At 39.1% G+C, this 27,231-nt stretch overlaps 2 protein-coding genes across 3 annotated transcripts; both read left to right on the top strand.

Moving 5' to 3' along the window:
- Positions 1-9,038: 9,038 nt before the first annotated feature.
- Positions 9,039-22,483, top strand: LOC131521325 (protein shisa-7-like). Of its 2 annotated transcripts, XM_058745933.1 has the most exons (6): positions 9,039-10,031; positions 10,109-10,260; positions 11,825-11,890; positions 11,971-12,159; positions 13,189-18,211; positions 19,410-20,175. In XM_058745933.1, the coding sequence occupies exons 1-5, from the start codon at positions 9,298-9,300 to the stop codon at positions 14,103-14,105; spliced, it is 2,058 nt and encodes a 685-aa protein (XP_058601916.1). In that variant the 5' UTR covers positions 9,039-9,297; the 3' UTR covers positions 14,106-18,211; positions 19,410-20,175. The 2 variants fall into 2 exon arrangements, with proteins under 2 accessions (XP_058601916.1, XP_058601915.1); XM_058745932.1 differs by lacking the exons at positions 9,039-10,031; positions 10,109-10,260; positions 11,825-11,890; positions 11,971-12,159 and having other exon boundaries at positions 14,104-18,211; positions 19,410-22,483.
- On the top strand, positions 22,347-26,072 carry si:dkeyp-69b9.6 (zinc finger protein 234; the record flags this gene model as incomplete). Its single annotated transcript, XM_058747962.1, has 1 exon — positions 22,347-26,072. A coding segment is annotated over one exon (2,391 nt), but the record flags the coding sequence as incomplete, so codon positions are not given.
- Between the last annotated feature and the right edge of the window lie 1,159 nt (positions 26,073-27,231).

Here is a 27,231-nt window from a genome sequence, read left to right as displayed (position 1 = left end):
TGACTTTTTTTTTTTTTTTTTTAATAAATAAAAAAAAACGACTAAATCTAGGGTGGCCTGAAGGTAAGTACATTTTCAGCAAATTTTCATGTATGGGTGAGCTATTCCATAAAGTACATGTTCTCCAGGTCTGTATTTACATCTGCCCAGTAGTTTCATTGGCGTCTTGCCGTTCAGGCTGCTTTCACCCAGCACTCAGCAATATTTGCTTTTGTAACATTGTATAATGATGGAGACGCGCAGATGGTTAAAAACAAGCTATTCAGTGTATTTCGCCCCTTGAAACATTTTATGCCATATTCGGTTCCCCCCCATATTCAGAGAGCGCATTGCGGGCTGTAATTTGTGCTGGTTATGAACGGATGATCGGTTCTTGTCTCAGGTTTCCTGAGCGGCCAAAACAGCGGCCCACCCACCTGTATAGGAATAGCTAAGTGCACACCGGCTAATTGCTGTCTGTAGGAAGGAAAGCCGATGAGGGGGAAGATATGAGCCTGAACTACATATACAATAATCGAAAAAATTCAAAACGTTTATTTAAATCAATGAGGTTTCAAATTTCAGTGGGTTGAACAATAGGCCTAAACTAGTCTGCAAAACGGCTCGCCCTTTTCACCTGTGAGAATCACAGTATTAAGAAAAACACAAATGAATTGCTCCACTAGCACAGAGTGGTTAATATTTCATGCCCTCGGTGGATTATGTGCTGATTGCATCGCTCTCCATGGTGCTGAAATGGCGATTGACGGCTGTCGATTAGCCAGAGGCGCCGGTAGAGGCTCTGCGTTTAGCTGCATGTGTCTCTGTCGCCGCAGAGGATGTGATTATTAACCCGAGCTCATTTGTTTGAAATTAGATTAGGTGCAGATTAATTAAACGAAATATTTATCATCAGTTTAATCAAGCATGCAATTGCCTAGATGATTAATCTTAGATAACTAAGGGCTTCTTGTAATGCAAGTTGTATTTATTGCAAAGAAGAGTATTTTATGCAGATTGAATCAATGAAAATCTCTATCGTGCAGCACCTAATTCATTACACGTGTTTATTTTTTAAGTATTTATGTGAATGTAAGGCTTATATTATAGGCTGTGCCAAATAAGAGGCAATGGCTGTGTCATCATGCAGGTTTTTTTTTTTTTTTTTTTGCATTCTTTTGTTTGCTAAAACCCTCGCGGTCACGTTTAGCAACCGCTATACGTCTTTATTTCGATGTCTCGCTGTTTTTCTGCAACCCATTCTTGTGTTCTTTAAGGGTAAGGAATCAAGATTATTAGAGTCACAAACAAAATGACATCGTTGCCATGGCAACCGATCAGTGTGTCTCCTTCAGCACACACACTCACACACCATATTGCTTAGCCAGCCATAATCGTGGCAAGGATGAGAAGTAGTTTGAGAAACGAAACACTTGAAGCGGTCGGGACTCAACGTATCAAGCCCTCATCAACACCGTCTCGCGAAACCAATAAACGCACTATTCAGCGCAGCGGACCTCTGTGAGAACACCCGCCTCATTCCACCGGTGTTTCGTGACAGGGTCGGAATGTTCTTGTGTGCACACTTTGCAGGCGGCGTCGATTAACGGCAACGTTAAGGAGCAACGCTGAGAGAGGAAAAAACGCATGGCATCGGTGCCGTCCGTTATTCTGAGCGTTATTAAAAATATAGGAGGGACTTAGGAAAAGGTTATCTCACCTGGAATACTTTCACAGTACATAATGTTAACACGCAAATAAGTTGTGCACGATCTGTTGCCTATCGCTAAAAATCGATGCTTTATTTGTAGTACGAACATGGAAACAACTGGGGTAGGTGAGAGAAAATCCTGGAAAGAAATTAGTGACTGTAACTGTTGTTTTGTTATCAAAAGACGAGACTACCAGCAGTAGGGAAGTGCTGCAACAGTTTGTGGAAATAACAGAATTTCTCAGCCATCATCGTCGCTCAGGGTTGAATAAGATGTGAGACTGGCGCTGTCGTGAGGAGCGGCAGAATCAGCACAGGTAAGTCGCTCAAGTTGAACTATATTTCTGCAAGTCATCTAATTGACTAATCAGACGTCTGCGTGTGGTTCTCTATAAGTTTCGTGATTTGCGCTGGAAAAAAAACAACCAACCAACCAAAAAAAAAAAAAAAAAACGCATGTTAGACTAGTTCGACATGCTCATGTCACATTTTATGTTTTTAATCAATTGCAAGCGACCGGAGGAAGATGTTCACACATATGTAAGTGTAAGGTGGCTCCACATCACCCTTCGTGCAAACATGCATTCACGCCTACGCAGACGGCCATTCATTGCTCTCGCGCTGCTTGTCATGTCCACCTACTCACCCGCGTGCGAATTACAGGTCCACAATCCGCAAGAGACACGTCGATATACGATAGTTTCACCTACAGCTATCAGAAATGTATCAAACCCTCTTATTATTGGGGAATATGACTGTAGCGAGAGCAACAAAAGTCAGATTTGTTAGATGGGTTGCGCAGAGGACTTTTCACACGGTGTGTCTCTCTACAGGTATGACGTTCGGTGATTGTTTTTTTTTTGTTTGTTTTTTAATGTGAGCTTATGTTATGATAAGTTGACAGAATTAACAGAACACACCCTTGTGGCATTGTTTTGGTGCCTACACATTGGTACCAACTTCTAAAATATAATTGTGGGTGATTTTTTTTGTGCTTGATAACTGCAGGTGAAAAGCAAAGGTGGCATTACTTTAGGAAATTATGACAAATCTAAGGTTTATGCTTGTGAATTATTTTATAAACAACACCTGGTTTGTTTAGTTTAAAATCAAACAAAAAGGCCAAGGCCCTGCCAAATAGAGTTCAGTAATCAGGTGAAACTTAAAAAGTAAAGTAGTCCTGAGATCCAGTGTTGATCATTTAAATGACTGTACATTCATTTGTTGATTTATTTGAACTGGTTTCATTATCCCAGCTCATGAATAAAGCTGTTTTTTTTTTTGCAAGTAAAATTTCCTGTCAAGAGGCACCAAGCAGAATCTGTGCTTGCCAAATGGCACATTTTGCTGCTTTGCAACACATTGTTCTCATTTTGTTATTTTTATTTTTTTGGGACTGCACATATGACAGAAGCCTTAGTCTCTCTCATTCTCTCCTATGTGAAAATTACTCATCTCATTCCTTTAGATCTAATGACGCCTTTTTTTTTTTTTTTTGTCTTTCACTTCTCATTGCATTCATTTGACAGACCAGCCCTTTCCAGAACAAGGGAATGCATTTATAAATATGCATTTTTAACATGAGTGTATGTTATAGATGCATAGGCTTTAGGACGTGATGGACTGCTATAGTCAAGTCCACGAATAGCCTGGAGTGTCACAGGGGGGGTATGAAGGAAAAGGGCAAACTATTTGTCTTTCACGAGAACAGCAGTTTTAGAGGGGAGAAGGTCTATTCATCCTATCTATCATTCTCTTTCTCCTTCTCTCCTTCTATACAAGTCTGAACTACTGCAGTGCTATTCTGAGAGAGAGTGAGCTGCCTCAACCCACGCACTGAATATCACAGAGAGAAAGAGAGAGAGAGAGAGAGGGAAATGGAGGGAGGGAGATAAAGAGAAGTCGAGAGAACATCCAAAACAGACATGTTTTGCAACAGAAATACAATGAAATAGAAGGAGAATAGCACAATTTCCTAAAATCAGATTAAAAGCGGATGAATCGGCCGTGATTCCTCTGTGAACTCACGTTCTTGAAACTGTTTGTGAATGCGCCACATCTTCAGTGTCACATCTCTTAGAAGTCGCCCACAGTGCCTTGCTGATTGGGTGCCGTGTTCAGGAAAAGCTAATCCAGTTTGTAGAGGCGCATACTGTTTCACATAGACGAGAAGGTGTTGAAATGGCCTACGCTTTATTATAGATATGCAAATGAGGGGTTACTGTTTTTAATGTTATGGGCTGTTCTTAGGTTTGCTCCTGTGAAAACTGTAATTGGCTCGCATGAATCACTAAACGACACACCTGTTCAGATCGGCGTTCCATGACTAAAACGTCTTCTCTTGCTGCTTAGTGCTAACAGCCGAACTTCTCACAGGTGTGCGCAAAATACAATGGCAAAAAAAGGAAAAAACATTCTTCCCATGTAGGTCGCTTGTTGCGCTGTATGTGCAAAATCCGTAATTGCATCTGTCAATGCAGAGTCCTTTCTAAAAGCACTTTGGCTATTTAATGCTTCCATATTAATTATGCACAAAATGGGGGCAAAGCCACAAGCAGGTTATGTTCTGCTAATTATGAAAGCATTATTAGCAGTAGTGTTGAAGTCATTTTGCACTATTCATCAAGTTCCCAGCATTACATAAATAAGTGAATATAGCCTAACCATTCAAATAATTCTTTTGTAATATACCGAAATATTGTATAATATTTCAATCGTTACTTTTATTGTGGAATATATAATCAAATTCAGTCATGGCAATTTTAAACATTTGCCACACTTCTTTATTGCATCTTAATAAATATAATGTAATTATAATATAATATAATATAATACACTGAAAAACAGTTTTCTCTCAGAAACTGCCTGTAAATTTAATAAACAATTACAAAGAAATGGCAAGTAACACATTGAATTAAATGTGAAATTATATATAATTGTTTACATTATTGAATCAATATATAATAGTAATTATATATTCTTTGAAAACATACTCAATCATTGTTTTATTTACAACTTCAAAAAAACATTTATAGTGTATATAATATAAAATAATAATACAATATAATTTTATACATTATTTTCTTAAACTTTAAAACAAGCTGTGCTTGTTCCCAGATTTATGGTGTTAATATTATGTGCATTACTTCAAAAATATTTCAGAGAACATTTAGCTAATATTTTTATATTACATTTAATAGTTTTTCTTTTTCATACTTTTGTAAATTTGAGCCTACCAATATTTTCTGTGTATTCCTGTGCGTATGTATTTTGAAATTATACCTGCATCTTCTTCCTAGTATTTTCTTGTAAAACATATTCAAACAAATAATGCTTTATTTACAACTTAAAAATTTTTTTTTTTTTTTTACAGTGTCTTATTAACACTGTACATAAATGTATGGTTTTCTTATTATGGTCATGACTTTCAAAATATTTCAAAGAATAATTAGCCCATATTTTTATATTTATTTAGCATTTAAATTATTAAAACATTTTTTTTGTGTGTGAATTTGAGCCTGTGTATTTTCTGTTTTCATTGTATTTCTAACCCCAAGTATTTAAAAGTATATATTTTTTAATTTCTAAAATCAGTCAATATTCCACTACTTTCGCTGATGTACAGAACCAGCTTGATGCCACAACGCTATATACCTCAGATGAGATCGCAGCCTGCAGCAGAGACACAAGTATTATTTTCCTGGCCAGCGCTGTATTTCCTGCAGGTTTTTGTGTGGCTCCTCTCTGTGCAGTTTTCCTTAGTGGTATCTGTGCCTCATTACATCAAAGACGTGCTGTTTTGTTGTCCCTTATGGCATTAACTTGTTGATCTGCGACGACAGATTTTGTATACTCACTCTTTCGGAGGACTATACGCATTTTTTATACCTGTAAAAAGTGCATTTTGTGAGCCAGCATACCGTCTGCATGTGTTGCAGTCTCTACGTTTGGTGTTAGCACTGTATGTTCCTGGTGTTGTGTATTGTGTACACTGTGTGCGTATGTGTGTTAGTAAGTGGTGTCACTGAACGCTCTCCATTCTCTTCCACCCACACACTGCACTCCCACATACACACACACACACAAACACACAAACACACAAAGCACCTCTCTTCTGTCATACCTCTGGCTCTGTGCACTTCTGCTATGCTGTGCTCATATTTAAATCTCTACCCTGCATTTATCTCGCTTTTCTTTCGTACTTTACCCAACCTTCTTTTATCTGCTCGAAGGTTTTCCACGGGCCCCTACAATTGTGAAAAATAAAGCATATAGGTATTGATTACAGAATAACTTTAGCACAACACTGACTCTTTCACTTCCTCACAAACATTCTGACACACAGACCTACAGTGTCAGGAAAGCAGCATCTCTCTCTCTCTCTCTTGCTTTACCCCCTCCTTCGTGTCATGCATCATGCTATGCTCTTTGAAAAGGACTGATCACTATTTGTTCAGATCATTGCTACTATTCACTTCTCTCAATGCTTCTGATTCATAGTGACTTGTTGTAACACATTAGACAAACGGTCATCACATCAACCCTTCTTTTCAGCGTCATGAGCTGGAATCTGCAGCTGTACTGCACGTACTTAGTACAAATGTTAGATTTAGGTTTAAGTACAGATTTAAAGGATAAATATGAAATGTAATCCATCTTGCTTAAATCTAAATGTAAATATTAAATATATAAATGCTAAATGTACTGTATATTATTCAAATTATATTACTGTGACTGTAGTTAAGTGTTTGTCAAGTGACGAGTTCACATGCAAAAACCTCTAAATGCCATCTGAAATTTTCTTCTAAAATGAGCATTTTTATTAGGCTCCTATATTTATGTTCAGTTATTTCACTTTAACTGCATAGAAAAGGACCTATACATGCCATTAGAGTAAAATTACTGAACCTAAACACAGGAGCCTGATAAAAATGCTCATTTTAGATGAAAATGTCAGATGGCATTTAGAGGCTTTTGCATCTGAACTCGTCAAGTATTAGTACTTAATATTTACTTCACTATATTTCAGTGCGTAATATCTTATATTTTACTTCATCACACTTAAGAAAACATGCTGTTCAATGTTACTTCAAGAAATTGCTTGTGCTCTGAAACATGGTAATTAGGTCCGATTCGTGATGAATCATTCTTCTGAGGCGATTATTTTTTTTTCAAAGAATCTTTTAAACTGGTTCACACATCGCAAGGAAAGATTCATTCATGAATCTGGACTGATCCAATTGCAGTGGTTCTGAAATGTCTATCTGTCTACTTACCATTTATTGTTGTTTTTGCAGAAACAAAATTACACAAAATAAGTTAACACACAAAAAAAAATAGACAAGGAGCAAAAATCAAAGCAAACAGGTAAAGATAAAGACATCAAAGAAGAATTTGCAAAGATAATAAGTATTTTTACATACAGAAACAAAATTTCACATTTTCTATTTTGTTTTTTAAAATATTTGAAGAATCAGAAGTAATATGATTATCAGAGCATGCATGTCGATTTTACAGATCGAAAAGCAAGTTAGCTATTGTAATGATGAGTTTTGCTTATTGTTTATTGGAAATGGAAATCATATATAGCTTATACACGACTATACAATGCTTATTTGATAAAATAATCAGTTAATAGGCAAGCTGTATAAGAGTTCATGTTGATGTTCAAGAGTCATTTCATTGTCATATTTTGCGGTTGTTTACATTTGTTTCACACGCTTCTCAGTAACTTTGATTGATATTGAAAGTTTAATATTATGATGAAGGTCTGCATTCACTAATATTTCTTATGAACCAGTGCTGGCTATTTAATGCATGATCTCCTTGAATAAACAAATTTTTTATTGTAGATAATGTGTATAGACATACAGTCCAACCCCATAAAAACTCTTTTGTGTTGAATTCTGTGGATTCTATATTGATCGCATTAGCTGCTGCATACCTTATTTGCCTGTCACATGCCATACGTGTCACAATGAAAATAATAGGCTGCCATGCAGATGACAAGCTAACTATGATCTTTCAAAAACTTTCACAGATGTCTGTGTGTGTGTGCGCGCGCATGTAGGATGTAACATCAATGTGTTGATTTCTTTTCAGAGGTACATCGCTTGATAACTGAACACTTCATAACCGCCACTGGATTCCAAGATCAACCCTGCAAAAATAGTGAGGAAACAGCCATGTCCACACCATGGGATTTTAAACCATTTCACCAAGAGCTTCAACAAACCGTTTCAAACGTTTCTCGGTCTCAATGAAAACTGCGTGAACCTTAAGAAACTGGAAAGCAACTGCAAGGTTTACACATATAGTCACTCTCCTTGGAAATTTCTATTGTGAAAACAATCAGCCTTGAAAACGTTTTACGTCTTTTCTGCCACCATCGTCGTTTTTTGTGTGTCTGTGTCAACGGTTTATTATACATTCTCAATACACACCTAAAATAGGTGTAGCTAGGGCGTACATTTTATATCCGACATGACAGACGACTCAATTCATATCTGATTTCTTTTAATTATTTCAAATTTGCACACAGGATTATCCATTTGGTAATTCTTCACATGCTGAATGAGGAAACGCATTCGTTTTAGTTCAGTAATGTAAAGGCCATGAACAAAATCAAAATGATTCCTCACCATACTGCCCTCAAACCCTCAAAGGAGTTCAACATTCGGAGTAGTCCTGTTAACACGTAAACAAGTGTAGTAGAACAAGATTAATTTCTGAGGTGGTTATTATTATTTTTTCACCAAGTGTATGGAAATTGTTTATACTAGTTAATAATAGTAAACATTCAGGGAGCATTACAGGTCAGGGAAATCTGCTTAAAGACTAAGTGCCATTGCTGAATGTAAGGAGTGCCCAAATTTAAAAAAAAAATAATAATAATAATTGTGAAGAGAAGCAAAACATTAGTTTACATTTTAAAGATGTTTACAGTTGCCCCTTTCTCTTAAATGAATATTTAATTCTGATAAGTGCCAAAACGGGGAATTAAACCTAAATACTTTTAATGTACACAGTTGTACTACAACATAATTGCCTTCATGTGTCATGAAAAAGTAATAGAAGGACAGACATGAGAAGCCATTAAGTTTGTCTGCAGAAATGTGAAAATGTGTGTTTTTGAAGAAAGCCACAAAAGGGAATATTTGCCTTGTTAATACATTCAAAACTGACAATTTGTTAAACAGTCTTTCATTTCCTGTTTCTACATGAAATAGCCAATTGTATGTTGCCTGCACTGAATATTGTCAGCGTTTGGATTGTTTTACATATTGTTCAGGTTTTCCAGCTATATGTTGGACGGAAGCGTCGCATGATGAGAGAAAATATGTTGTGTAACTCACCTTGAAGCACATCAAAATAGTTCTTTTTCTCTCACGCCGTCTCAGAGTGTGACCGTTCACAACGCACACTTTAACAGACTTCGAGACCAGATTTTCTTTCGAGACTGTTTTGATATAGACTCAGATTTCATACGTCGGAGGGCTGCTACAAGAATATTTTACATACAGCGCAATCAGGCTGTTTTTACAAAATTCAGCATTGTGCGGTGGGTTGAGTCAGCGAGAGAAATTAGCAGCGTTAGTCATGTAAAGATGATGCCCACCTTGGAAGCTCGAATGCGTGTCATCATTCTCTTCCTGCTAATCGCTGTCCCACTTAACGCTTCCTCTGCGAGCGTCCCGGGCCCCACCAGAAACACACCAAATGGGCCTGTCACCATTACCCCGACGCCCAACCCCAGATCTCAGGGTAGGGGCTTTCTGTACCCCCTTTCTAAAAACGGTGGGGGTATGCGAGGGAAGTCCATGAATCGTCGGCCAAAGCAGCCAGCTGGAGCGGCAGAAATGCCCCTCAGGCCGCTGCCTCAGATAATGCTGCCAAAGAATGTAACGACTGATGCACTGAAGGCCCCTTTCGGAGCGGCGCAGGTAGCTCCGCCTCCTCGCAAACTGGTGGAAGTGGACGTGTGTCGGGGTTATTATGATGTCATGGGGCAGTATGACCTCACTTTTAACTGCTCCAAGGATGACTTCATCTACTGCTGCGGCACCTGCCATTATCGGTTTTGTTGTCCGGACCGCACTCGAAGACTGGACCAGAACATCTGCCACAACTACCATTCCCCTGTGTGGGCCAATACGGCCCCCCCTGCGACCAGACCCACACCGCCTGCCCACCCAGACCTCAGCCGCATCGAACAAAGCAACAACACGGTCTATGTCATCGGTGGAGTCATCTCGTTTACAGTGGCGGTGGCAGTGGCCATTAAAGTGGCGTTCCACAAGGCATCACGGCAGCCTAGGAACAGAGAACTCAACATGCCCAGGTGAGAGTTCGTGAGTCTTGATCACTACCTTAAATTGTGTTCTATTGACTAATCATTCCTATATTCTTCCTTGTCAGGGCTCTTGTGGAAATGTTGCGTCACCAGTCGAGTCCGGTTCAAGAGGGAGAGAGAAACAACAGTGTAGCCTTGGGTCCTGGAGGAGGAGAGGGAACTCTTGGACGACCCCCGAAAAATCACTATCCAACGCTACAGAGTAAAGATAACCGACGTGAGTGGAAAACTCCATAATCTCAGATGCCCCCCTTAAGAACAGTGTGCATTTAATATAGCAAGACGAGTTTAGCATGTTTAAGATGTTATTACTATTAATGAATTAATAATTACATACAAATCAGATAACACAATCCCTGTTGAAGAGATAGATCTGAATTACACTGGAATTCTATAAATCAAATATTGACTAAATTAATTGAAGAGATGTGATGATAGCAATAATCTGTAATTTGGTTTATTTAACCTATATGTTATGATGAATAATGAAGATATTTGAAATGTACGTTTTGTGTGTCTACACTGTAAAAAAAATTCCGTAATAACCATCAAATGCAGGTGGTGATGAGAAAGTCACATGATGAAGCAAAGCCCATCACAAGCAGCTTTTAAATAATAAAATATATAGAAGGTGCACAGTGTCATTCACACAAGCACTAAACACTATCATGGTGAGACTCATTAAACTGAAATATGCAATAAACATTAATTTAGCAACATTGGATGTAACATACAACCCTAATAAACATAACTGATAAGAAAAAACTAAGAAGAAACATAGTTATTTCAAAGAAAAAACATCAAATTCAAACAAAATTTGAAATGCAACACAGGGAATTCTGTGAACGTCAGTTTACGGTTTTTCCCTGTAAATTTTAAATTCTTTTTCACTTCCAAAAGTTTTTCACCGTATATATTAGGGGAACTTACCGTTAGCCATTTAACAGGTTTTTACCGTGGCCTTTTCACAGTTTTTTACCGTTAAAATCACGGTCATTTTTTACAGTGTACAGATCCCTCATTAACAAAAATACATAGAAAGCTTTAATATGAAACTTAAATTCAGGTCACTATAATCCGATGACAAAAATTAAATTTTCTAATGGAATAAATCTCACAAATGTTAATGTGTAGATGAAAAGTCAAGTTTAATGAGAGCATAACCATCCGCTAAAAGTACTGAGATTTATTGACATCTATGGTCAAGAGGAAATTTAAAAGTCCATTATTTCCATATAAAATTTCCATTAGCTATAAAATTAAATGTCCATTATTAAAAACCATTATTTCAAAAAACATGAATTGCATGTCAACCGCTATAACTTGAAACAAAGTGTCCTGGGTAAAATATTCATGAATAATAAATTATTTTTAAATGGGAAAAATGTGAACTAATGGTACCCTCATGGAGCAGGTTGCAGTTGGCTGCTATTATTGCATTATATGTCATACAGAGTTCCTTTCATGTTTTCATCTCAGCTTGAGCCTTGTGAACGGCCAACTGTATAAATTCAGGACAAGGAAGGAACACAGGGAAAAAGCAATAGCCAAATGATGAAAGGGCATTTGTGAATTATTTAGCACAGAGCTGTATATGATGGCATTAGAATGAACAGACGGTGTAAAAATTTTCAACACATTGTGGAGCTAGCAAGAGCTTAATAGGGCAACATTTACAGTAGATGGATAAATGTACTTTGTGAATTCATACTAAATGTAATTTGTCACAAAGACATAAAGGCAGAAATCTCTAAAGCACATGTCTTTGTTCTGCTTCACAGTGGGGAATCTGCAGCATAACTTCATCCACACCACAGGCTCCAGTCCCAAACATACAGCCACCATTGGTAGGTAAAGCCCACAGCTCTACAGTTGTTATTTTAATATGTTTGAAATAACCTCAACGTCTATCACTGTGTGTTTAAAGAGCGTGCACCACGTATGAACAACATGCAGATGGCCACCGGTGGCACATTGAAGCCCAATAAACATACTAACGCCATGAAGCCCCAGCCGTCCTTCCATCACTCTCTACATAACCTGGCTCAGCTGCCGCCCTCGTATGAAGCTGCCATGAAGCCTGAGATCAACAGATACTCGTCTCTCAAGCGTCTGGGTGAGTGCTTTATTACCAGTAGAGAGGAAGATTCTAATCTTAAGGAAATTATGTTTTGTAGGAATTACATAAAAGGTTGGCATGATTGCTTTCTTATTATAGCCCAGATAATTTCAAAGGCATAAAGCAAATTTATAAGCAATAAGGAGAAATGGATGGACAAACATCAAAAACAGTGTGACATTTAGTACTGTTGTGTGCTGAAGGAGAAATTACCTGCTTGATGATGAGGACATGAGTCTCATGCGGAGCTTAGAGCGTTGCTTTGGTTTTTATTTAAAGCAGTGTTAGTGTTTCACTGGAACACTTGGGAGATATAAATGTTTGTGAAGGTCATTTTAATGAGGGCAAACCATTGCAAAGCACCCGCAATCTTGTACAGACGTATACAGCCTTAAGGGCTCTCTCTCAGCTAGACATCAAACCTCCTGGGAAGTGTGAGTTACAGTTGGAGGACAGGAAAGTTCTGCACAGGCAAAGGTTGTACAGGCTGATACAATGACTCAGACTTAATCAGCCAAAAGATGAAATGGCTCAGGGTTGAGGATAAAACAGGATTGTATTAATATTGCTATATTAATGAAATGAAGTTTTAAGCAGTAATGAAATCAAGCATTAAACATGCAGTCTAGAGTTGTAGGTTGAGGATTTTATATTAAGTGTTTAGTAAATTGAGATGAAATTTTGATCGAATTTTTAGCTTTTAGCGCAAAGCTTGATGGTATTGGTACAATATTGGGTTTTGCCCGATATTAGAGATTATTTATTAAACGGTGTTAGTAATATGCTAATTTTCCACCTAGATAACATTTGCTATTATCTAATGCTCACCTAAAGATATATTTAAAAACACAAATCATTTAATAGCACCATTACATGTAAATCCCAAAATTAAGTCAGTTTCATACTGTACATTATAATGTTGTGATGTCTAAATTCAGATTTTTAATATCTGTGCATCCCTAATTGGTTTATTCTTTTCTCACCCAATTTTCTGTTCTTTTCAAACATATTTTCCTCCACATACAGAAAAAGGAGGATTGGAGGAATATTCCGGTTACTGTACCACCAAACGGAGGCCCAACAACGCCCCTCCCTCCTTTCATTCCTCCCAGCATCACCTTCCCTGGGGTGGCGACTACACGCTGGGGGGAAGAGGCACGCTTCCCAACCGTGGCAATCGTCCTCGAATACCTCATCCACAGTCTGCTCCAAGCCACACCCCGAATCCTTACCCTCTGGATCCTCCAGAGTCGAAGCAAAACCAGAACTACGATACGCTTTCCAAACCGCCACGCCGTGTCAAATCCACGGACCAGCTCCTCGCCCTCGCTGACGGCAACACCTTGTCAAGGATGTCGAAGAACCAACAGCACCAGTACTACAAAGCCATGGCCACTTCATCAAAGAACTCCAATACGAACACCCTGAAGAAGTCCAAGGATAGGCTGCTGATGTCCCCAGACCACCTAGAGGAGGAGGTAGGCGGGGTAGAGTACGACGGAAGCAGGATGGGCATAGGAATGGGTGACTACACATCTGGAGGGGGAGGTGGAATGGTGCCCACCCTGCCCCGCGTTAGCCACCAGAAAGCTCAATCGCAGCAGAATGTTTGCGCCACGCCGTCGCTCGACCGCCACCACATGATCAAGATGAACTCGCACCCGACCTCAGGGCGAGAGCAGGAGCGCAATTCGGCAGCGATGTCAGGTCACCTGGGAGGAGGCGGGGTTGGAGGAGTGGGATGGGGCGACATGCCAGGAACCGGAGTTGTCATGGGAACAGGGACTCTTGGTGGACACAGTGCCAGGAGGCTTGCATTTGCAGCTAAAAGGCAAAATACCATTGAACAACTTCACTTCATCCCCGGTGGAGGGGGAAGTGGAGGAGGAGTGGCATCCAACCAAGGGGTTAGAACAGGAAGCAAGAATGAGGTTACTGTGTGAGCAAGAGGCTGGAGAGGGTAAGGAGGGAATGGAGAAGATGGGTGAGGGATAGACTGTGTGAAGAGCTGGAGCGATGGTAGAGGGACTGTGGGAGAGAGAGAGTGGGCGGAAGAGGGAGAGAAATAACGAGAGAAGAGAGAAAAGGAGTAGGAGGATGGTAAAGGAATAAGAGAAACAGATTTTGAAGTAGGGGGCCATGAAGTGGGAGAAACTCGACAAAGAGCGAAGTGGCACCATATTTTTACAGCTATACATTGTATATAGTGGCAAATTCACAAGATAAGATTAGATAACAGCTATAAGCCAGGTTTGATAGAGCTTCAAAGTTGTCGTGCTTTTTATGTTCATGAAATTGCCGCTATATTTATGATCGAAGCTGCCATATACAACTATTTATTTGCGTACAGTTTGCCTATAAACCTACCGCGTAGAATATCAGTAGAGTGTAATATAAATTCCACGATGTGACAGATGAACTGAGACATTTTTCATATCTTTATGTCATGTTTTTATCCTCAGATATTTTACATTGTTACACATTACAGATATAGCTGCTATGGAGCCATATATTTCAGAGAACAGCTTTCATCTTATAACTATGATGGAACTACTGGGAGACTAATAGCCTATAATAATTAACGTCTGCATAGGAGGAACCAGTTGAACATGAGTTGAGCGCTTATCCCAACTGATGAGTTGTAAAGCTACTTACAGCTGGACAAATGTAATGCTGGATCTTATCTCTTTTTAAACCCTAATTCACTTCAGCATAATGAGGAAGCACGGCAGGGTTTTCACAACGCATGTCAAAATGAATGAAGATGGAACAATTTGAGGAGCATATCCATAAACTCTTAAGAATCTGATGAACATTTTTTTGAATTCTGCGAGACAGAGAAAGCAAGCCTTACCATACCTTACCATTGTTTCACCTGCATCTTATTCAGTGTGAATTTAACATGGATGTACCAAGTGAGTTTCTGTTCAATTTGTTTTATTTATTTATTTTTTTTGAATCCTGAAAATAGTACACAAGTTTTAAATTCTCAAGTCTGCCCTTCAGTACATAACTGGAGATCGCTTTGAACTATTGATGAAAGCCATTCTGGGACACAATTGGGCAGAAAAGCCCTGACGAAAACCAAGAGAAATGTCTGACAATCATCTTTTTTCTCCATTTAAAAAGACTCATTAATGATCAATGGCACTTTGTTTGGATTCTGAGCCACCACTTTCTACAATGTCCAAGTGCTGGGATTTGTAAGGGAGATTCACCGTAAGGGACACTGGACTACCAAAAGCACAAGAATAATACATTAGATTCCTGTAACGCTGGGTACTTAACCGTTAATGCTCCTCTTAGGTATACTGTGTAGACAAACAGTTCACCTTAAGCTATTAAATATGGATCTGAGATGAAGAAAACGACTCAAGAGTAAGGGCACTCATCAATGTATGTATATGTTATGATATTCTGGCATAAAATTAGTGTGTAACATGGCAGTATCATTATCTTGCTCAGGTGTGGGTTGACATTTGCATAAAGACGAACCTCCTGGACTGCTTTTTGAATCTCCATGTTGAAGCCATGTGTATATGCTGTTAAAACTGAGACTCTGCGAACAGTCTGAGGATACGGGCATGCCAAAACAGCTAAACCTGTATTTTGAATCTGCTGTTACCAAGATATGAACACAAGTCATACCTGATATCTTCATAACCAATAACGCTTATCAATATTAAGGGCTATAAAACACACATGCGTTAGTGGTACTGATGTTACCCACCGCTTACTCATTATTCAGTGGTAATAATCTCATTATTTACAAAAAGATATTAACGTAGTAAGGAAATATTACAATGAAAAATTTAAATGTGAGATTGTTCGCAAACAAGCCAGATATCATTTATTGTACGGTTCTGATCTTTGAGAAATAGCGCAGGAGTCAGGAACTCATTTTACCAATGAAAACTAATGAATTTACATTGTAAAACCACCAAATGGTCATTTTTTTTTTTTTTTTGTCATAGACTTTATACCTCTTGGTTAATTTTCAGTGTAATGAAATTGAACGTTATAAGTTACGGACTATTTGAATATATATATGCCTCCCAGTAAAAGTGTTAAGGAGTAGTTTATATCACATCAGCATCAGGAGGATTGGTGGTAACACATTCATTTAACTTTTCACTGGAACTAGTGTGTATCTTAAAGAATTATGAATACAACTTAAAGACAATCTTCCTAACAGCTCTGTAATACATTGGTGTTTGTTATTGTCATTTATATGACAGTTAATATTATGGTTATTGGTGAAATTTCTTCTTGTTGTTATGGTTATATTATGATTATGATGGTGATTTTTTTCCTCTGTGGTTTTAGTGTTAACTTGTTTTAGATATTTCTCATGAAATTCTTTTGAAATTATGAGTAGAAAATAGAAGCACAAACTTTGCCACTCATTGTTTGCCAATTCTTCATGCATTCCTAATGATGAGGAGTGCCTTCGAAAATCTCTCAGTGTGATGTCACATAGTAATTGTTCTAAGCCTGCAAATGCCATTAATTGTTGCAGAGACATCACAATGGGTTTATAAATGATGTCATAGGATGTATGTTGTATGTATGTAACCGAATGTCTTCTTTTTGTTATTAAGTGAAATTTCAACTTTTTAATGTTTCTTTCAGGGACAATTAGAACAGATGAATCTATTTAGTATTTTCTTTGTCATAAAAAGTCTGTAGCAATGTCTGTTTTGTATCCACAAGCCATAATTATGAAAATGTTTATGGAATTTATTAACAAGGCATATTACTGCAGAAAATAACGAACATTGGATGTGCAAATAAAGCCCTGAAGCATTTTAAAAGGTTGGTAGCCTACAATGGGATGTGCATTGGTTGCACGCACGCAAGCAAAGCGGGACAATGAAGACTGAAACCCATGGGAATAATGAGCTTATGTCTTGAAATATTTAAGCTCAGAAGCAGAATGAATGTTTGGGTAAATCACTTTAAATCAAGCATTACCCCAGTGATGTTTACATATATTTTACTTTCATAACAAATGCCATATATATATATATATATAGCATCCTTCCATACAGGTTAAATTTCACCTTTGTAAAATAAAGTAAACTGATGAAACTGTTGCCTCGAATGTCTGGTGACACACATAGCAGGAGGAGAGACAGAAAATTTAAGTTATTCATGTCGGCATTTACTATACAATGTTTACAATATTATCTTCCATGAAGCATCAGACTGGAAATAAGACTAGCAATTCCAAGGCAGCCATTTTGATAAGGACCAGCCTTTGAATTTGAGCTGTCAGTATGTAATAAAATGGCCACTATAAGAGCTTCTAAGATACAAACATAATGCTAAAGGAATCCTACAATAAATGAATCTAGTATATTACATCAGAATCATAGTCGCCGAGTTGTAATTCGGATTTACCTCAGAATTACCTATTGAGAGCTCGCTAACATGTTAAAATTGCCCGCATAACAACAACAACAACACTGAAAACACTTGGAAGCTAACCGCATATACAATACAGCTAAAAAGCAAACGAACCCTATCGTTATTAGTAACTCTATAATAAAAACGCTAATATTCGCAGTACACTACTTTCACACGAACGCTGTCTCGACCACAAATAAAAAAAAAAAAAATATAACGGACAGATAACGGGGTAACGTTAGCCGGAAGTGTTCCGAGGTCCGGAAACGACCAATGTTAAAATCTCACACGTCACTCGTTCTTTCTAAAACACCAACATAGACCGTCCAAAATATTTTAGCCGACAAAAAAAAAAAGCAAACGCAAAATAAAAAAATAATCGGTCGTAATACCGTTTGATGCATTTTCCACAGGATATAAGTACGATAAGTGCATCTGTTCTACAGTATAAGAGACGCTCGGTCTCATGCTATCGCAGCACGGTTGCAGTGGAAACAGGGTCTGCTAACTAGCTGTAGCTAGAAGGCTAACCACTGGAAAACAGCGCAGAGCTGCTGGGGTACATGAACGAGGGGGGCAGGGTGGGAGAGAGTATAGCAGGCCCTGTTCATCTTGACCAGGCTAAAAGATGGATGCGTAGGTAAAAAGGCCTATTTTATTGTCTCGACTGTGATTTCATTATGATTAATTTACTTGCACAATAAGACAGTTTTGCTCCTGCATTATATGGCTTGCTGTTGTTAGGTCGCGCATCATGACGGCAAGCTTAGCTGTCCCTTTGCTGAATGTGTAGTATTAGCCAGCTGTTTTGCATGCTAACATGTTACACATAGCCCCAACGCTAAACGATTTCGCGACCATTAATACTTTGAAGAGCATTTTTAAAGCACTATTGAAAATCGAAGTGGATTTTCCCCATCGTAGGCTATTTTTCCATTACTCCCCGGAGTCTGTCGAAATGGACATTTTCTTTTCTTTAGTGATACGCGATGCAATCGGAAGATGTAATAATTGCATGAAATTCACCTCTAGCCCTGACGATTCTCACCGCACTCAGCATCTTTTCAGCACAATGCCAACTGCTCAGAATGTAAGACAAAGTAATAGAAAACACTCGCGACGTTTAATTTAAATATTAGAAAATGGTGTAAATATTTGAACATGTGTATTATCTTACTGTTACTATCTTACTTATCGTCTGAGAACATATTTTACACTACTTTTGTTTAGTATCGTGTTGTGATTGTAAAATGACATTCGTTAAATGCATCAGCGACATATCAATTTAATGTGTCTGTTAATTTCTGTAATTTAGATTATGCTGATAGATAACATGAACTAATGTTATGCATTTATTAAATACGATGTAGTATTTCAGATTGAATTATGAATGTTATTGTAATTTGTTTTAAGATATATTGATCGCTAGAAATAACAGATACTCAGTTTATTATTGTTTTTGTTATTGTGAGTTATTTCACTTTGCTACAAATGAGCAAAAATGAAATCATGGAAATGCAAGGAGATGTTCAAGTAATGCCTTTTAAGATGTTCAATTGAAGAACTTGGAACTTTTTCGGAGATGTGCCCATACTCCCATAATTATTCACACACAAAAGTTACATTTTCTGTGTATTAAAATAAACAAACATTAAATGCTTGCTGTAATAAACAGTCTGTCTGTTGTTGTTGTTTTTCTTTTTCTTTCTTTCTTTTTATAAATCAAATTGTTTTGTTGTCTTTAGGGTTTTGATGGTTCGTGGTTTTTAAAAGAATTATATCAGAGTGTTTGTATAAATTCAATCATTTAACATGTTGCTCCTTTTTTCCTCTCACAGTAAGAAGAGTGGCAAAAAGAACATCACAGCCCCCAAGAATGATATTAGAGGATTTTGCTTCCAGCTATGGAAAAAAGAAAAATATACTAATTGAAACTTGGAAACGGAGATGTAAGCCACTTTTGTCAGAGTGGATTAAGAATTAATAGATATTGAATGTAATGAAACCAACCCATGGGATTTGGAGGGATCCATCCTACTGTGGGATGGTCATGAACTAAAAAAATGTAATCAAGGAAGTGGAAATGTTTCAATGAACTCAGACTACATAAAGCACTTATGGTGCACTTCCCAAAATGTGAAAACATAATTGCATCTCATGCAGTTGTGGCATTCTTTTACCAGTCCATATGTCTTTGCACTCTAATGGAACATTCAGACTGAAATACTGATATCAATGTTGAACTATCCAAAATAACTGTGATTATATGGAATCCAATGTGAAACCAAAAGGGAGTCAATTTTGGTCATCTTATAAGTGGCAAATCCCATTGAAAAACAGCTTTTTGCAGAGACTACAAATCCATGTTACAATCAATACAAAATGTCCTCGTTGACTACTTGCCTGAAGAGTGAATATGTGGCTGCTCACTTTAAATGAAACGATACCAGTAGCATAAGGAAAATGTGAGGTAGCACTGTTTTTGAAATTGCTTCTAGCTTTTTCTGACTTCAACTCAGTAGAAAAGCATCATAGAAATATTGTTGTTGCTCAAAGAGCAGAAGGTGTTGCCACTGCGCACCATGTTTCAGTAACTGGGAGATGTTCCAGTTTGGAAAATACAATGTGGACATCATAGAGATGCTGAGTGGACACCAATCCCATCAGTTCAAAGGTCTTGGATTAGAGCGACAACTTCAACACCAACAACAAGTGCAGCTTCACCAACACCAGTTACAGCAGCAGCAACAGCAGCAAGGTGAGACATCTGGGTCAATTTTGTCTGGACTTGGCTTAGGCCCACTACAAGCATCTAGAGGCAGTGCCTTTACAGATTCTGCATCAATTTTTGCAAAAATGAGTGCACCTCCCCCACCTCTGCAACAGCAATCCCTCTCTTCATCATCTCAAAGTTTGAGGAAATCCAGCAAAATGTCTGGAAGCAGTAGCAGTGGTGGAAGTCATGTGAGTGGATACCCCCAGTTTTTGCGCTCATTCCACCCAACTGAGGCAACCCTTGCACAAGAGCAGTTACATTCAGGAGTAGGGCGATTTGATCATTTTGCCAGCAGTAGTGGAAGTGGAGGAACTACAGGGGCAATTGGAGGACTGGTTTCATCTGTTCCACCACCACCACCCCCGTTGCATCCTGGCCTGTCTGTACCTCAGGCCTCCCCTGGTCCGTCGTCCTCCTCCCCATCTCCTTCAAGTTCTGTTTCAACTTCCAATAACCCTCCCAGCAGTAGTGCAGTAACTACCTTTAGTCATCAGTTGGCAGGATCTCAGTCTGATGCCCGAAGCCTACATCAACAGTTTAGCTGCATGTTAGCCGCAAATCAGTATTTTCTTTCTGGAGTACCAGCCAATTCCAGTCTAGAACAATTTTTAGTTCAGCAAGGCAGTCATAACCATCTTGGTCTTGGTCTGGGCCAAGCTGCAGGAGAAACAAGTTCAGCCCTTGCGCCACCCCCTGCTCTTCATTCTTCACACACTCATGGTCACTTAACTACATTAACACAGCCTCAACAGCCACCATCACAACAGCAGCAACTACCACCTCACACTTTGTCTCACCCTCACCCACATCCACACCATCCACTGCACTCCTCATCACAACCTTCTTCACTTGGAGGTTTTGACTTTCAAGGAATCCCAGTACTCTCCTCCAACCAGCTAGCATCTCTGATGCAGCAGGAAGCCGGTTTGCCACTTCCACTTCCTCTACATCTTTCTTTATCAAAAGAGGATGGAAAGGGGGATGGTGCTATCGGAGGAGGTGGTAGGAGAAAGAAAGCCATGGCTGGCTACCTGCCACAGAGAAAGTCTGAAAGCAGCAACAACAATAGCAGCAGCGGTCACAGCTCTACAAACCCCAACAGTAGCACTTCAGGGGGACTCAACCAGGAGAACACACCAGGCTTAGATGGAGGTGGGGGTGTTAGTTTGTCAGGTATTGGTGGAGACCCTTCTTCCCACCTAACCTCATCATCCTCTACTTCTGTTGTCTCATCATCTTCTTCTGCACCCTCTTCTACATCAGCATCAGTTTTGGTGACAAATGGCTCTAAAACAGACAGCCATGGTTCCATGCCACCTCAGTCTCAGCCTGAACAAGAACCCCTTTATCATTGTGGCGAGTGTGGCAAAACTTTCACACATCTCTCTAGTCTGCGCAGGCACCTACGTAGCCATGAATTAACTACAGCTGGCACAAGCGGCACGAGAAGTAGCATTATAAACCCAGTTTTGCATCCTTCCGATCCAAGTATTCCCCACTCTACTCAAGAGGGTGCAGCCTCATCTTCGTGTGGCAGTCCTGACAAGACTTTTCATTGCTCTGAGTGTGGAAAAGGTTTCAAGAAAAAGGGGCACCTACTTCAACATGGTGTCATCCACTCTGGTGCACGGCCCTATGCCTGCACTACTTGTAGTCGTGCTTTCAATCGTCGTGAGTCACTCACCCGCCATGAAAAAATACACGAAGAGAAACCTTTTCGCTGTCCAGCCTGTGGTCGTTGTTTTCGGGAAAGTACATCCCTTTTGAACCATGCAGCCTCGGGCACCTGTGGCAAGTCAGGTCGTACACCAAGACCTAAGCATGAAAGTAATATAGAAAACAAGAGCAATAAAGCTGGGGGCTCCCAAGATGGAATAGCGACTAATGCAGCGGGTGAGTAACGTCTAGTGTAGTGTATATTTTTAGTAAACCCACTGAAAAGTCAAACAATTTTTCATAGGCACTGTGAAATTTGTGTGCATAGCATTGTTACTGTTTAGTCTGTTGTGCAGGTTCTTACCGGAGTGATGATTTCAGTGATGACTACAAGGACCAGCGCTCTCAAAGTAACTTGTATTCTGGAACAACAACATGTGGTGGCAGCATGACAGGGACTGCACTTAGGAAGGCACCATTAGCTCCTACTCTGCATCCACACCCACAAAACCAAGGCCAGCAGCATCATCAACAGCCACATCTCCCACTTTCATCCCTGTTGGAGGATTCTGAAGATGATGTCACTAGCTCTGTCAACAGTGCCATTTCTGCTATCACCGCTGCAGCTGCAAATTGTATGAGTGGTGATCTTGCCCACAGTGGAGGTAGAGGGGATGATCGAAGGGATATCATTGGTGGATTGCTTGGAGGTCTGGGTCTAGGACCTCTTGCCTCACCTAGTGGTCCGTTATCAACATCTGTCATGGAAAAGTCCTTTAGAGGAACTATTAACCCAAGTGCATTGTCCCTCAACCAGCAACCAAATCAGCAGACACCCGGTGGAAAGCCCAAGCGCCCTCGTAAGCCCCGCAAGAAGAAGGAACCTGGTGTGGTTGGTGTTGAGCCCCCTAAAAGAAGGCAGTCCTCTCACAGACCAGGAGGGCCCGGTGGTGATGTTAGACCTTATTTGTGCAGCGTCTGTGGTCGAGGATTTGCAAGAAGAGAGACCTTGCGGAGGCATGACAGAATACACACTGGAGAAAAGCCTCACCATTGTACTGTGTGCGGCAAGTACTTCAGAGAGGCATTTCATCTTAGCAAGCACCACACAGTGCATTCTGGAGAGAAGAACTACAAATGTATCCTGTGTGGAAAGGACTTTGGATACGCTCAGAGCCTTAAAAGACATGGCAAGCTACACCAGAAAGGAGAAATGGAAGAAGTGCCAACCACACCAGGTGGGGGAAACCTTAACAGCTATCCATCCTCTGGTGGCAGCTTGATTCAAGGGGGTCAAAGCGGCTCTTCTTCTTTCTATTCATATACTCAAGATGTCAAACCACAGACATCAACCACTCAGCCCCCTCCTAGACTGTACACATGTGCGATATGCTGGAAATCGTTCCGCCATCACTTTCACTTGACGGCACATCACCAAACTGTTCATGAGGGTGGTGGAGAAAAGCTGTTTTCTTGTGAAGTGTGTGGTAAGGCATTTGCATACTCTAACAGCCTTACACGACACAGGCTTTCTCAGCATGGCTTAACACGGACTGGCCAGCCAGTTGCTCAAAGGAGCACAGGGGAAGATAACAATGTTGGTGTTACAATATCGGAAAGCGAAGCTGCTACAAATGCTTTGCTCCAGCTCGCGCCACCTAGTGGCACACATGCTGAACAACATGGAGTTCTTCATAGCCAGCAGGCTCCTCCCCAAACACAAGCTGGCTACTCCCCTCTGTTCTATTTACCCGATACCAATGCTGCACACCCTTCTTTATCTAATGCCTCCTCTTATTCTCATTCTCTGCCGTCAACTTCCTCAGGGCCTCTTCTTTGTAACCATCAGCAACAACACACTGGGATAAAGGGTGAACCCATATATCACACTGGTCATGTGCATACTCTTACTCCAAACATACCAGTGCATTCCCTCGCGTTGCCTCCATCAGAGCCACATCAGCAACACCACAATTCCCTGCAGCATTCAGCTGAGTTTCAATCTACTCAACACCACACTTTTCAAAGCCAAGAGGAGTTGAGGAGACGGAAGAAAAAAAAAAAAAGACGGCAAGAGAGAGAGGAGATAGGCTACAAATGGACCCCGGCTGCAAAAGTAGAGAGAGAACAGGTGGAGGCCTCCCTTGGGGAAAAGCAGAGAAATGAGAGAAGAAAACTTGTTAAAAGAAAAAGGAGAGCAATTCACGGGACGCAACATAAAATTAAGAAGCGCATGGCTGTGCTCGTGAGAATCAGACGTGGAAGTGGAGGAAGTGCTGTGTATGAACTGGGCCTTCCAGGTGGACTGAAGCTTAACAGGCTTCGTTCTCTCAAAGTTCCTCTGAAACGAAAGTCCTGTCCCCTTTGCCTTGGTGCTACCTTCTCTCAACAGGTAGCCCTTAAAGTTCACATAGCAGCTAGACATTGTCCCAAAGTGAGAGGCCTTCAGCATCGTTTGAAATGTCCGGTTTGTGGAAAACAGTCTCGCAAGTTCCTCTCAGCTCTCATTCACAGAAGCTCCCATTTAGCCAACAGAGCGTTTTCTTGTAAACATTGTCCCTGTCGTTTCTGGAATGCAATGCTCCTCACACGGCATAAGAAGGTGTGTCGTGGCACGTTGGCTAAATTTCAACGAGATAGGGCTCTTTGTGTTAAATTAGTCATGGGATCAACATACAGGAGGTTTGAGTGTAAAGGGAACTCTTCATCCTTGCATATGGAATATAGTCACTAAGTTTTGCCATTAAACTCATTTTCATATGCACTTTTAGAAGAGAAGTGTTGCGATTTTTCATGAGAAGAACTGAGATATCGGACTGAATACATCTTATGCTCATGTAGGCATTGACTTGTGTGTTATGAGAGCTTTTTCTTTTCACTCTCATTCATATTAAATTTCCTCTTGTAACTTGGACCCCTGAAAATGAACACCTTCAACAAACTCACAAATGTATCAAAGACATTTGTCTTAATGAAATGCTTAGCCTACCCATCTATTCAATACCACACCGGTCTTCTAAGAGGAAACTCTTGTTCATATTGAAATTATCCTTGGCTGGCAATAGATGAAGTTTCAGTGATTTGGCGAATATTGTATTGTGCCCTAACAGTAGGTTATTGCTCACCTCAACAGATGCTCTGTAGAATTATCCTGTCTCTGATATATATTGTGTTGTTGGTGTTCACTTAGAGCAAGTGTGGAGATGTGATTTTGTTAATGTAAAAAGTGCATTCAGTATCAGGAGAAAAAAGGGTCCTGCTAGGAAGATGAGTATTTTATTTTAAGGAGTATTTAAATTACTGCATGTTGGACATTACTTGTCCATGTGTTGAAAGGTCAACGCGAGTGATGAGACTTTTTTACTCTGATGGTTACATGACAAATCCAATTGAAAATGTATCTTAACTCTTAATAGAGGAACCATAAGAAATTAATGCATAATACATGCCGATTAACAATTCTTAAAATCAATTTTGAGCCCTGTTTTGATTTATTTACTGTTCTTAAAGAAAACTATACCATTAAGATGGTAATGCCAGCACTTAAACAGGAAAAATATGATTTTTCACATAACCATAAAGGACAAAAAAATGTAATGCCCACCGATTATTGCCCTAAAGGCAAAAGCCTTAGCAAATTGTGACCGTTAAAACAACACATTTTATGGGTAATACAATGTAGCGTCTATGTATAAAGCTTACTGGAGGAATGGAAAGAAATATGTGTACTGTAATGTAAATTGTGTCAATATTTTATTATGTTTTTTAAGCAAAAGTCAATCTTTTTATCATAGCTACACTTCAGGTAGTTGGAAGAGTGATTGTAAGAGTTATCACTTTAGATCAGGTCTTGATTAAGTGTATTAATGTGTGACACAGTCTGTCCACTTGCCAACTATGAACGTATCCCATGTACTTTTCTCACCTTTCATGTAGAGATCCCATACTACTTATAGCCTCGTTTTCTTTAAAAGAAGAAAAGTAATAAGTATGTTTCTATCACTTTATTTACACATGATAAGCTGGTTGTTGATGATACCTAAGCATTTAATAAAATTTTAAAATGTTATATCCTCATTAATTCCATGTAAACATTTATTGTTACCTCAGTATTTCATATTTATTTGCATTTGTATTAAAATATGCCAAAAATGCATTTTGCATACAACTGTATTTCATGGTTTAATCAATTCCTAAAGTTGTTTTATTGTTACTTATCATTTATTATTTATTTACTGCTTCTGTTAAGTCTTTGTCACAATGTTTAAATATTTATCATTACATTATTCTGTTGCTATAAGATCATAATTTTACCATGCAGTGTGATCTTACTTTTTTTTTTTTGTAGTTAATATCTTAAGAGAATAGTCTAAATATATTTATATTTAAGGATATATAAGTTATATGAGTATATATAAAGATTTTACATTTGCTGGTACCAGACAGAAAGTGGCTTTTTAATTGGCAAATGTCATTTAGTATTGCTAATGAAAAAAAAAAAAATCAATGTAGCCCAATTCTAATTTTATTCTTAGAATTCTAACTAAATCATGTATTGAGCGCCCTTCTTTCCATCATTTGATCAACATTGGTCAGTTTCTGTCTGAACGTGATATGATTTTTTTTTTTTTCTGTAGAATTATAGTTGAATTATAGGTGTTGAGGCTGTGAAACTGAGTAAACAAAATGTTTTAGAACAAATGAGAGTGCTATTTTCCATGTTGATCAGTTGGTGGCAGCAAGGATCCTACAACCTATGATATGAAGCTAGGAGCACAACTGTCACATGGATTTAAACGCCAATAGTGGGTGGAAAACAAGTACCCTGAGCCCTTGAGTGTGTGTGTGTGTGTGTGTGTGTGTGTGTGTGTGTGTGTGTGCTCACGAGGTAGACTTCAAATTGATGTGTCTAAGGGAGACGGTTTTGTGTTTATAGAAAAAAGCAAGGAAGAAAAGAATGTGCGGGAAAAAAGGTCTTTAGCAGATACCTTCTGTTCTGTCTTTTTCATGTCGACCATGTCTTTGCGTTCTCATTAATTAGTTTTATTATATATTTGAAAGCACATTTAATAGTTTACGTTGTGAAATCGTAAGACTTGCATTGAGTATCACAATACTTTGATACTCTCGTGAGGTTGGGTTCATCAGGTTCAACCCCAGCAAATCTATTTCCTTTATTTCTGAATCTTTTGTGGGTGTGCGCCACTCTTCCCCTGGATTCGCGCAGT

The sequence above is a fragment of the Onychostoma macrolepis genome, chromosome 16 (genome assembly GCF_012432095.1).
Source record: "Onychostoma macrolepis isolate SWU-2019 chromosome 16, ASM1243209v1, whole genome shotgun sequence".
In the NCBI taxonomy this organism is placed as follows: Eukaryota; Metazoa; Chordata; class Actinopteri; order Cypriniformes; family Cyprinidae; genus Onychostoma; species Onychostoma macrolepis.
The sequence above is the reverse complement of the archived record's forward strand: the minus strand, read 5'-3'. Positions and strand labels throughout refer to the sequence as shown.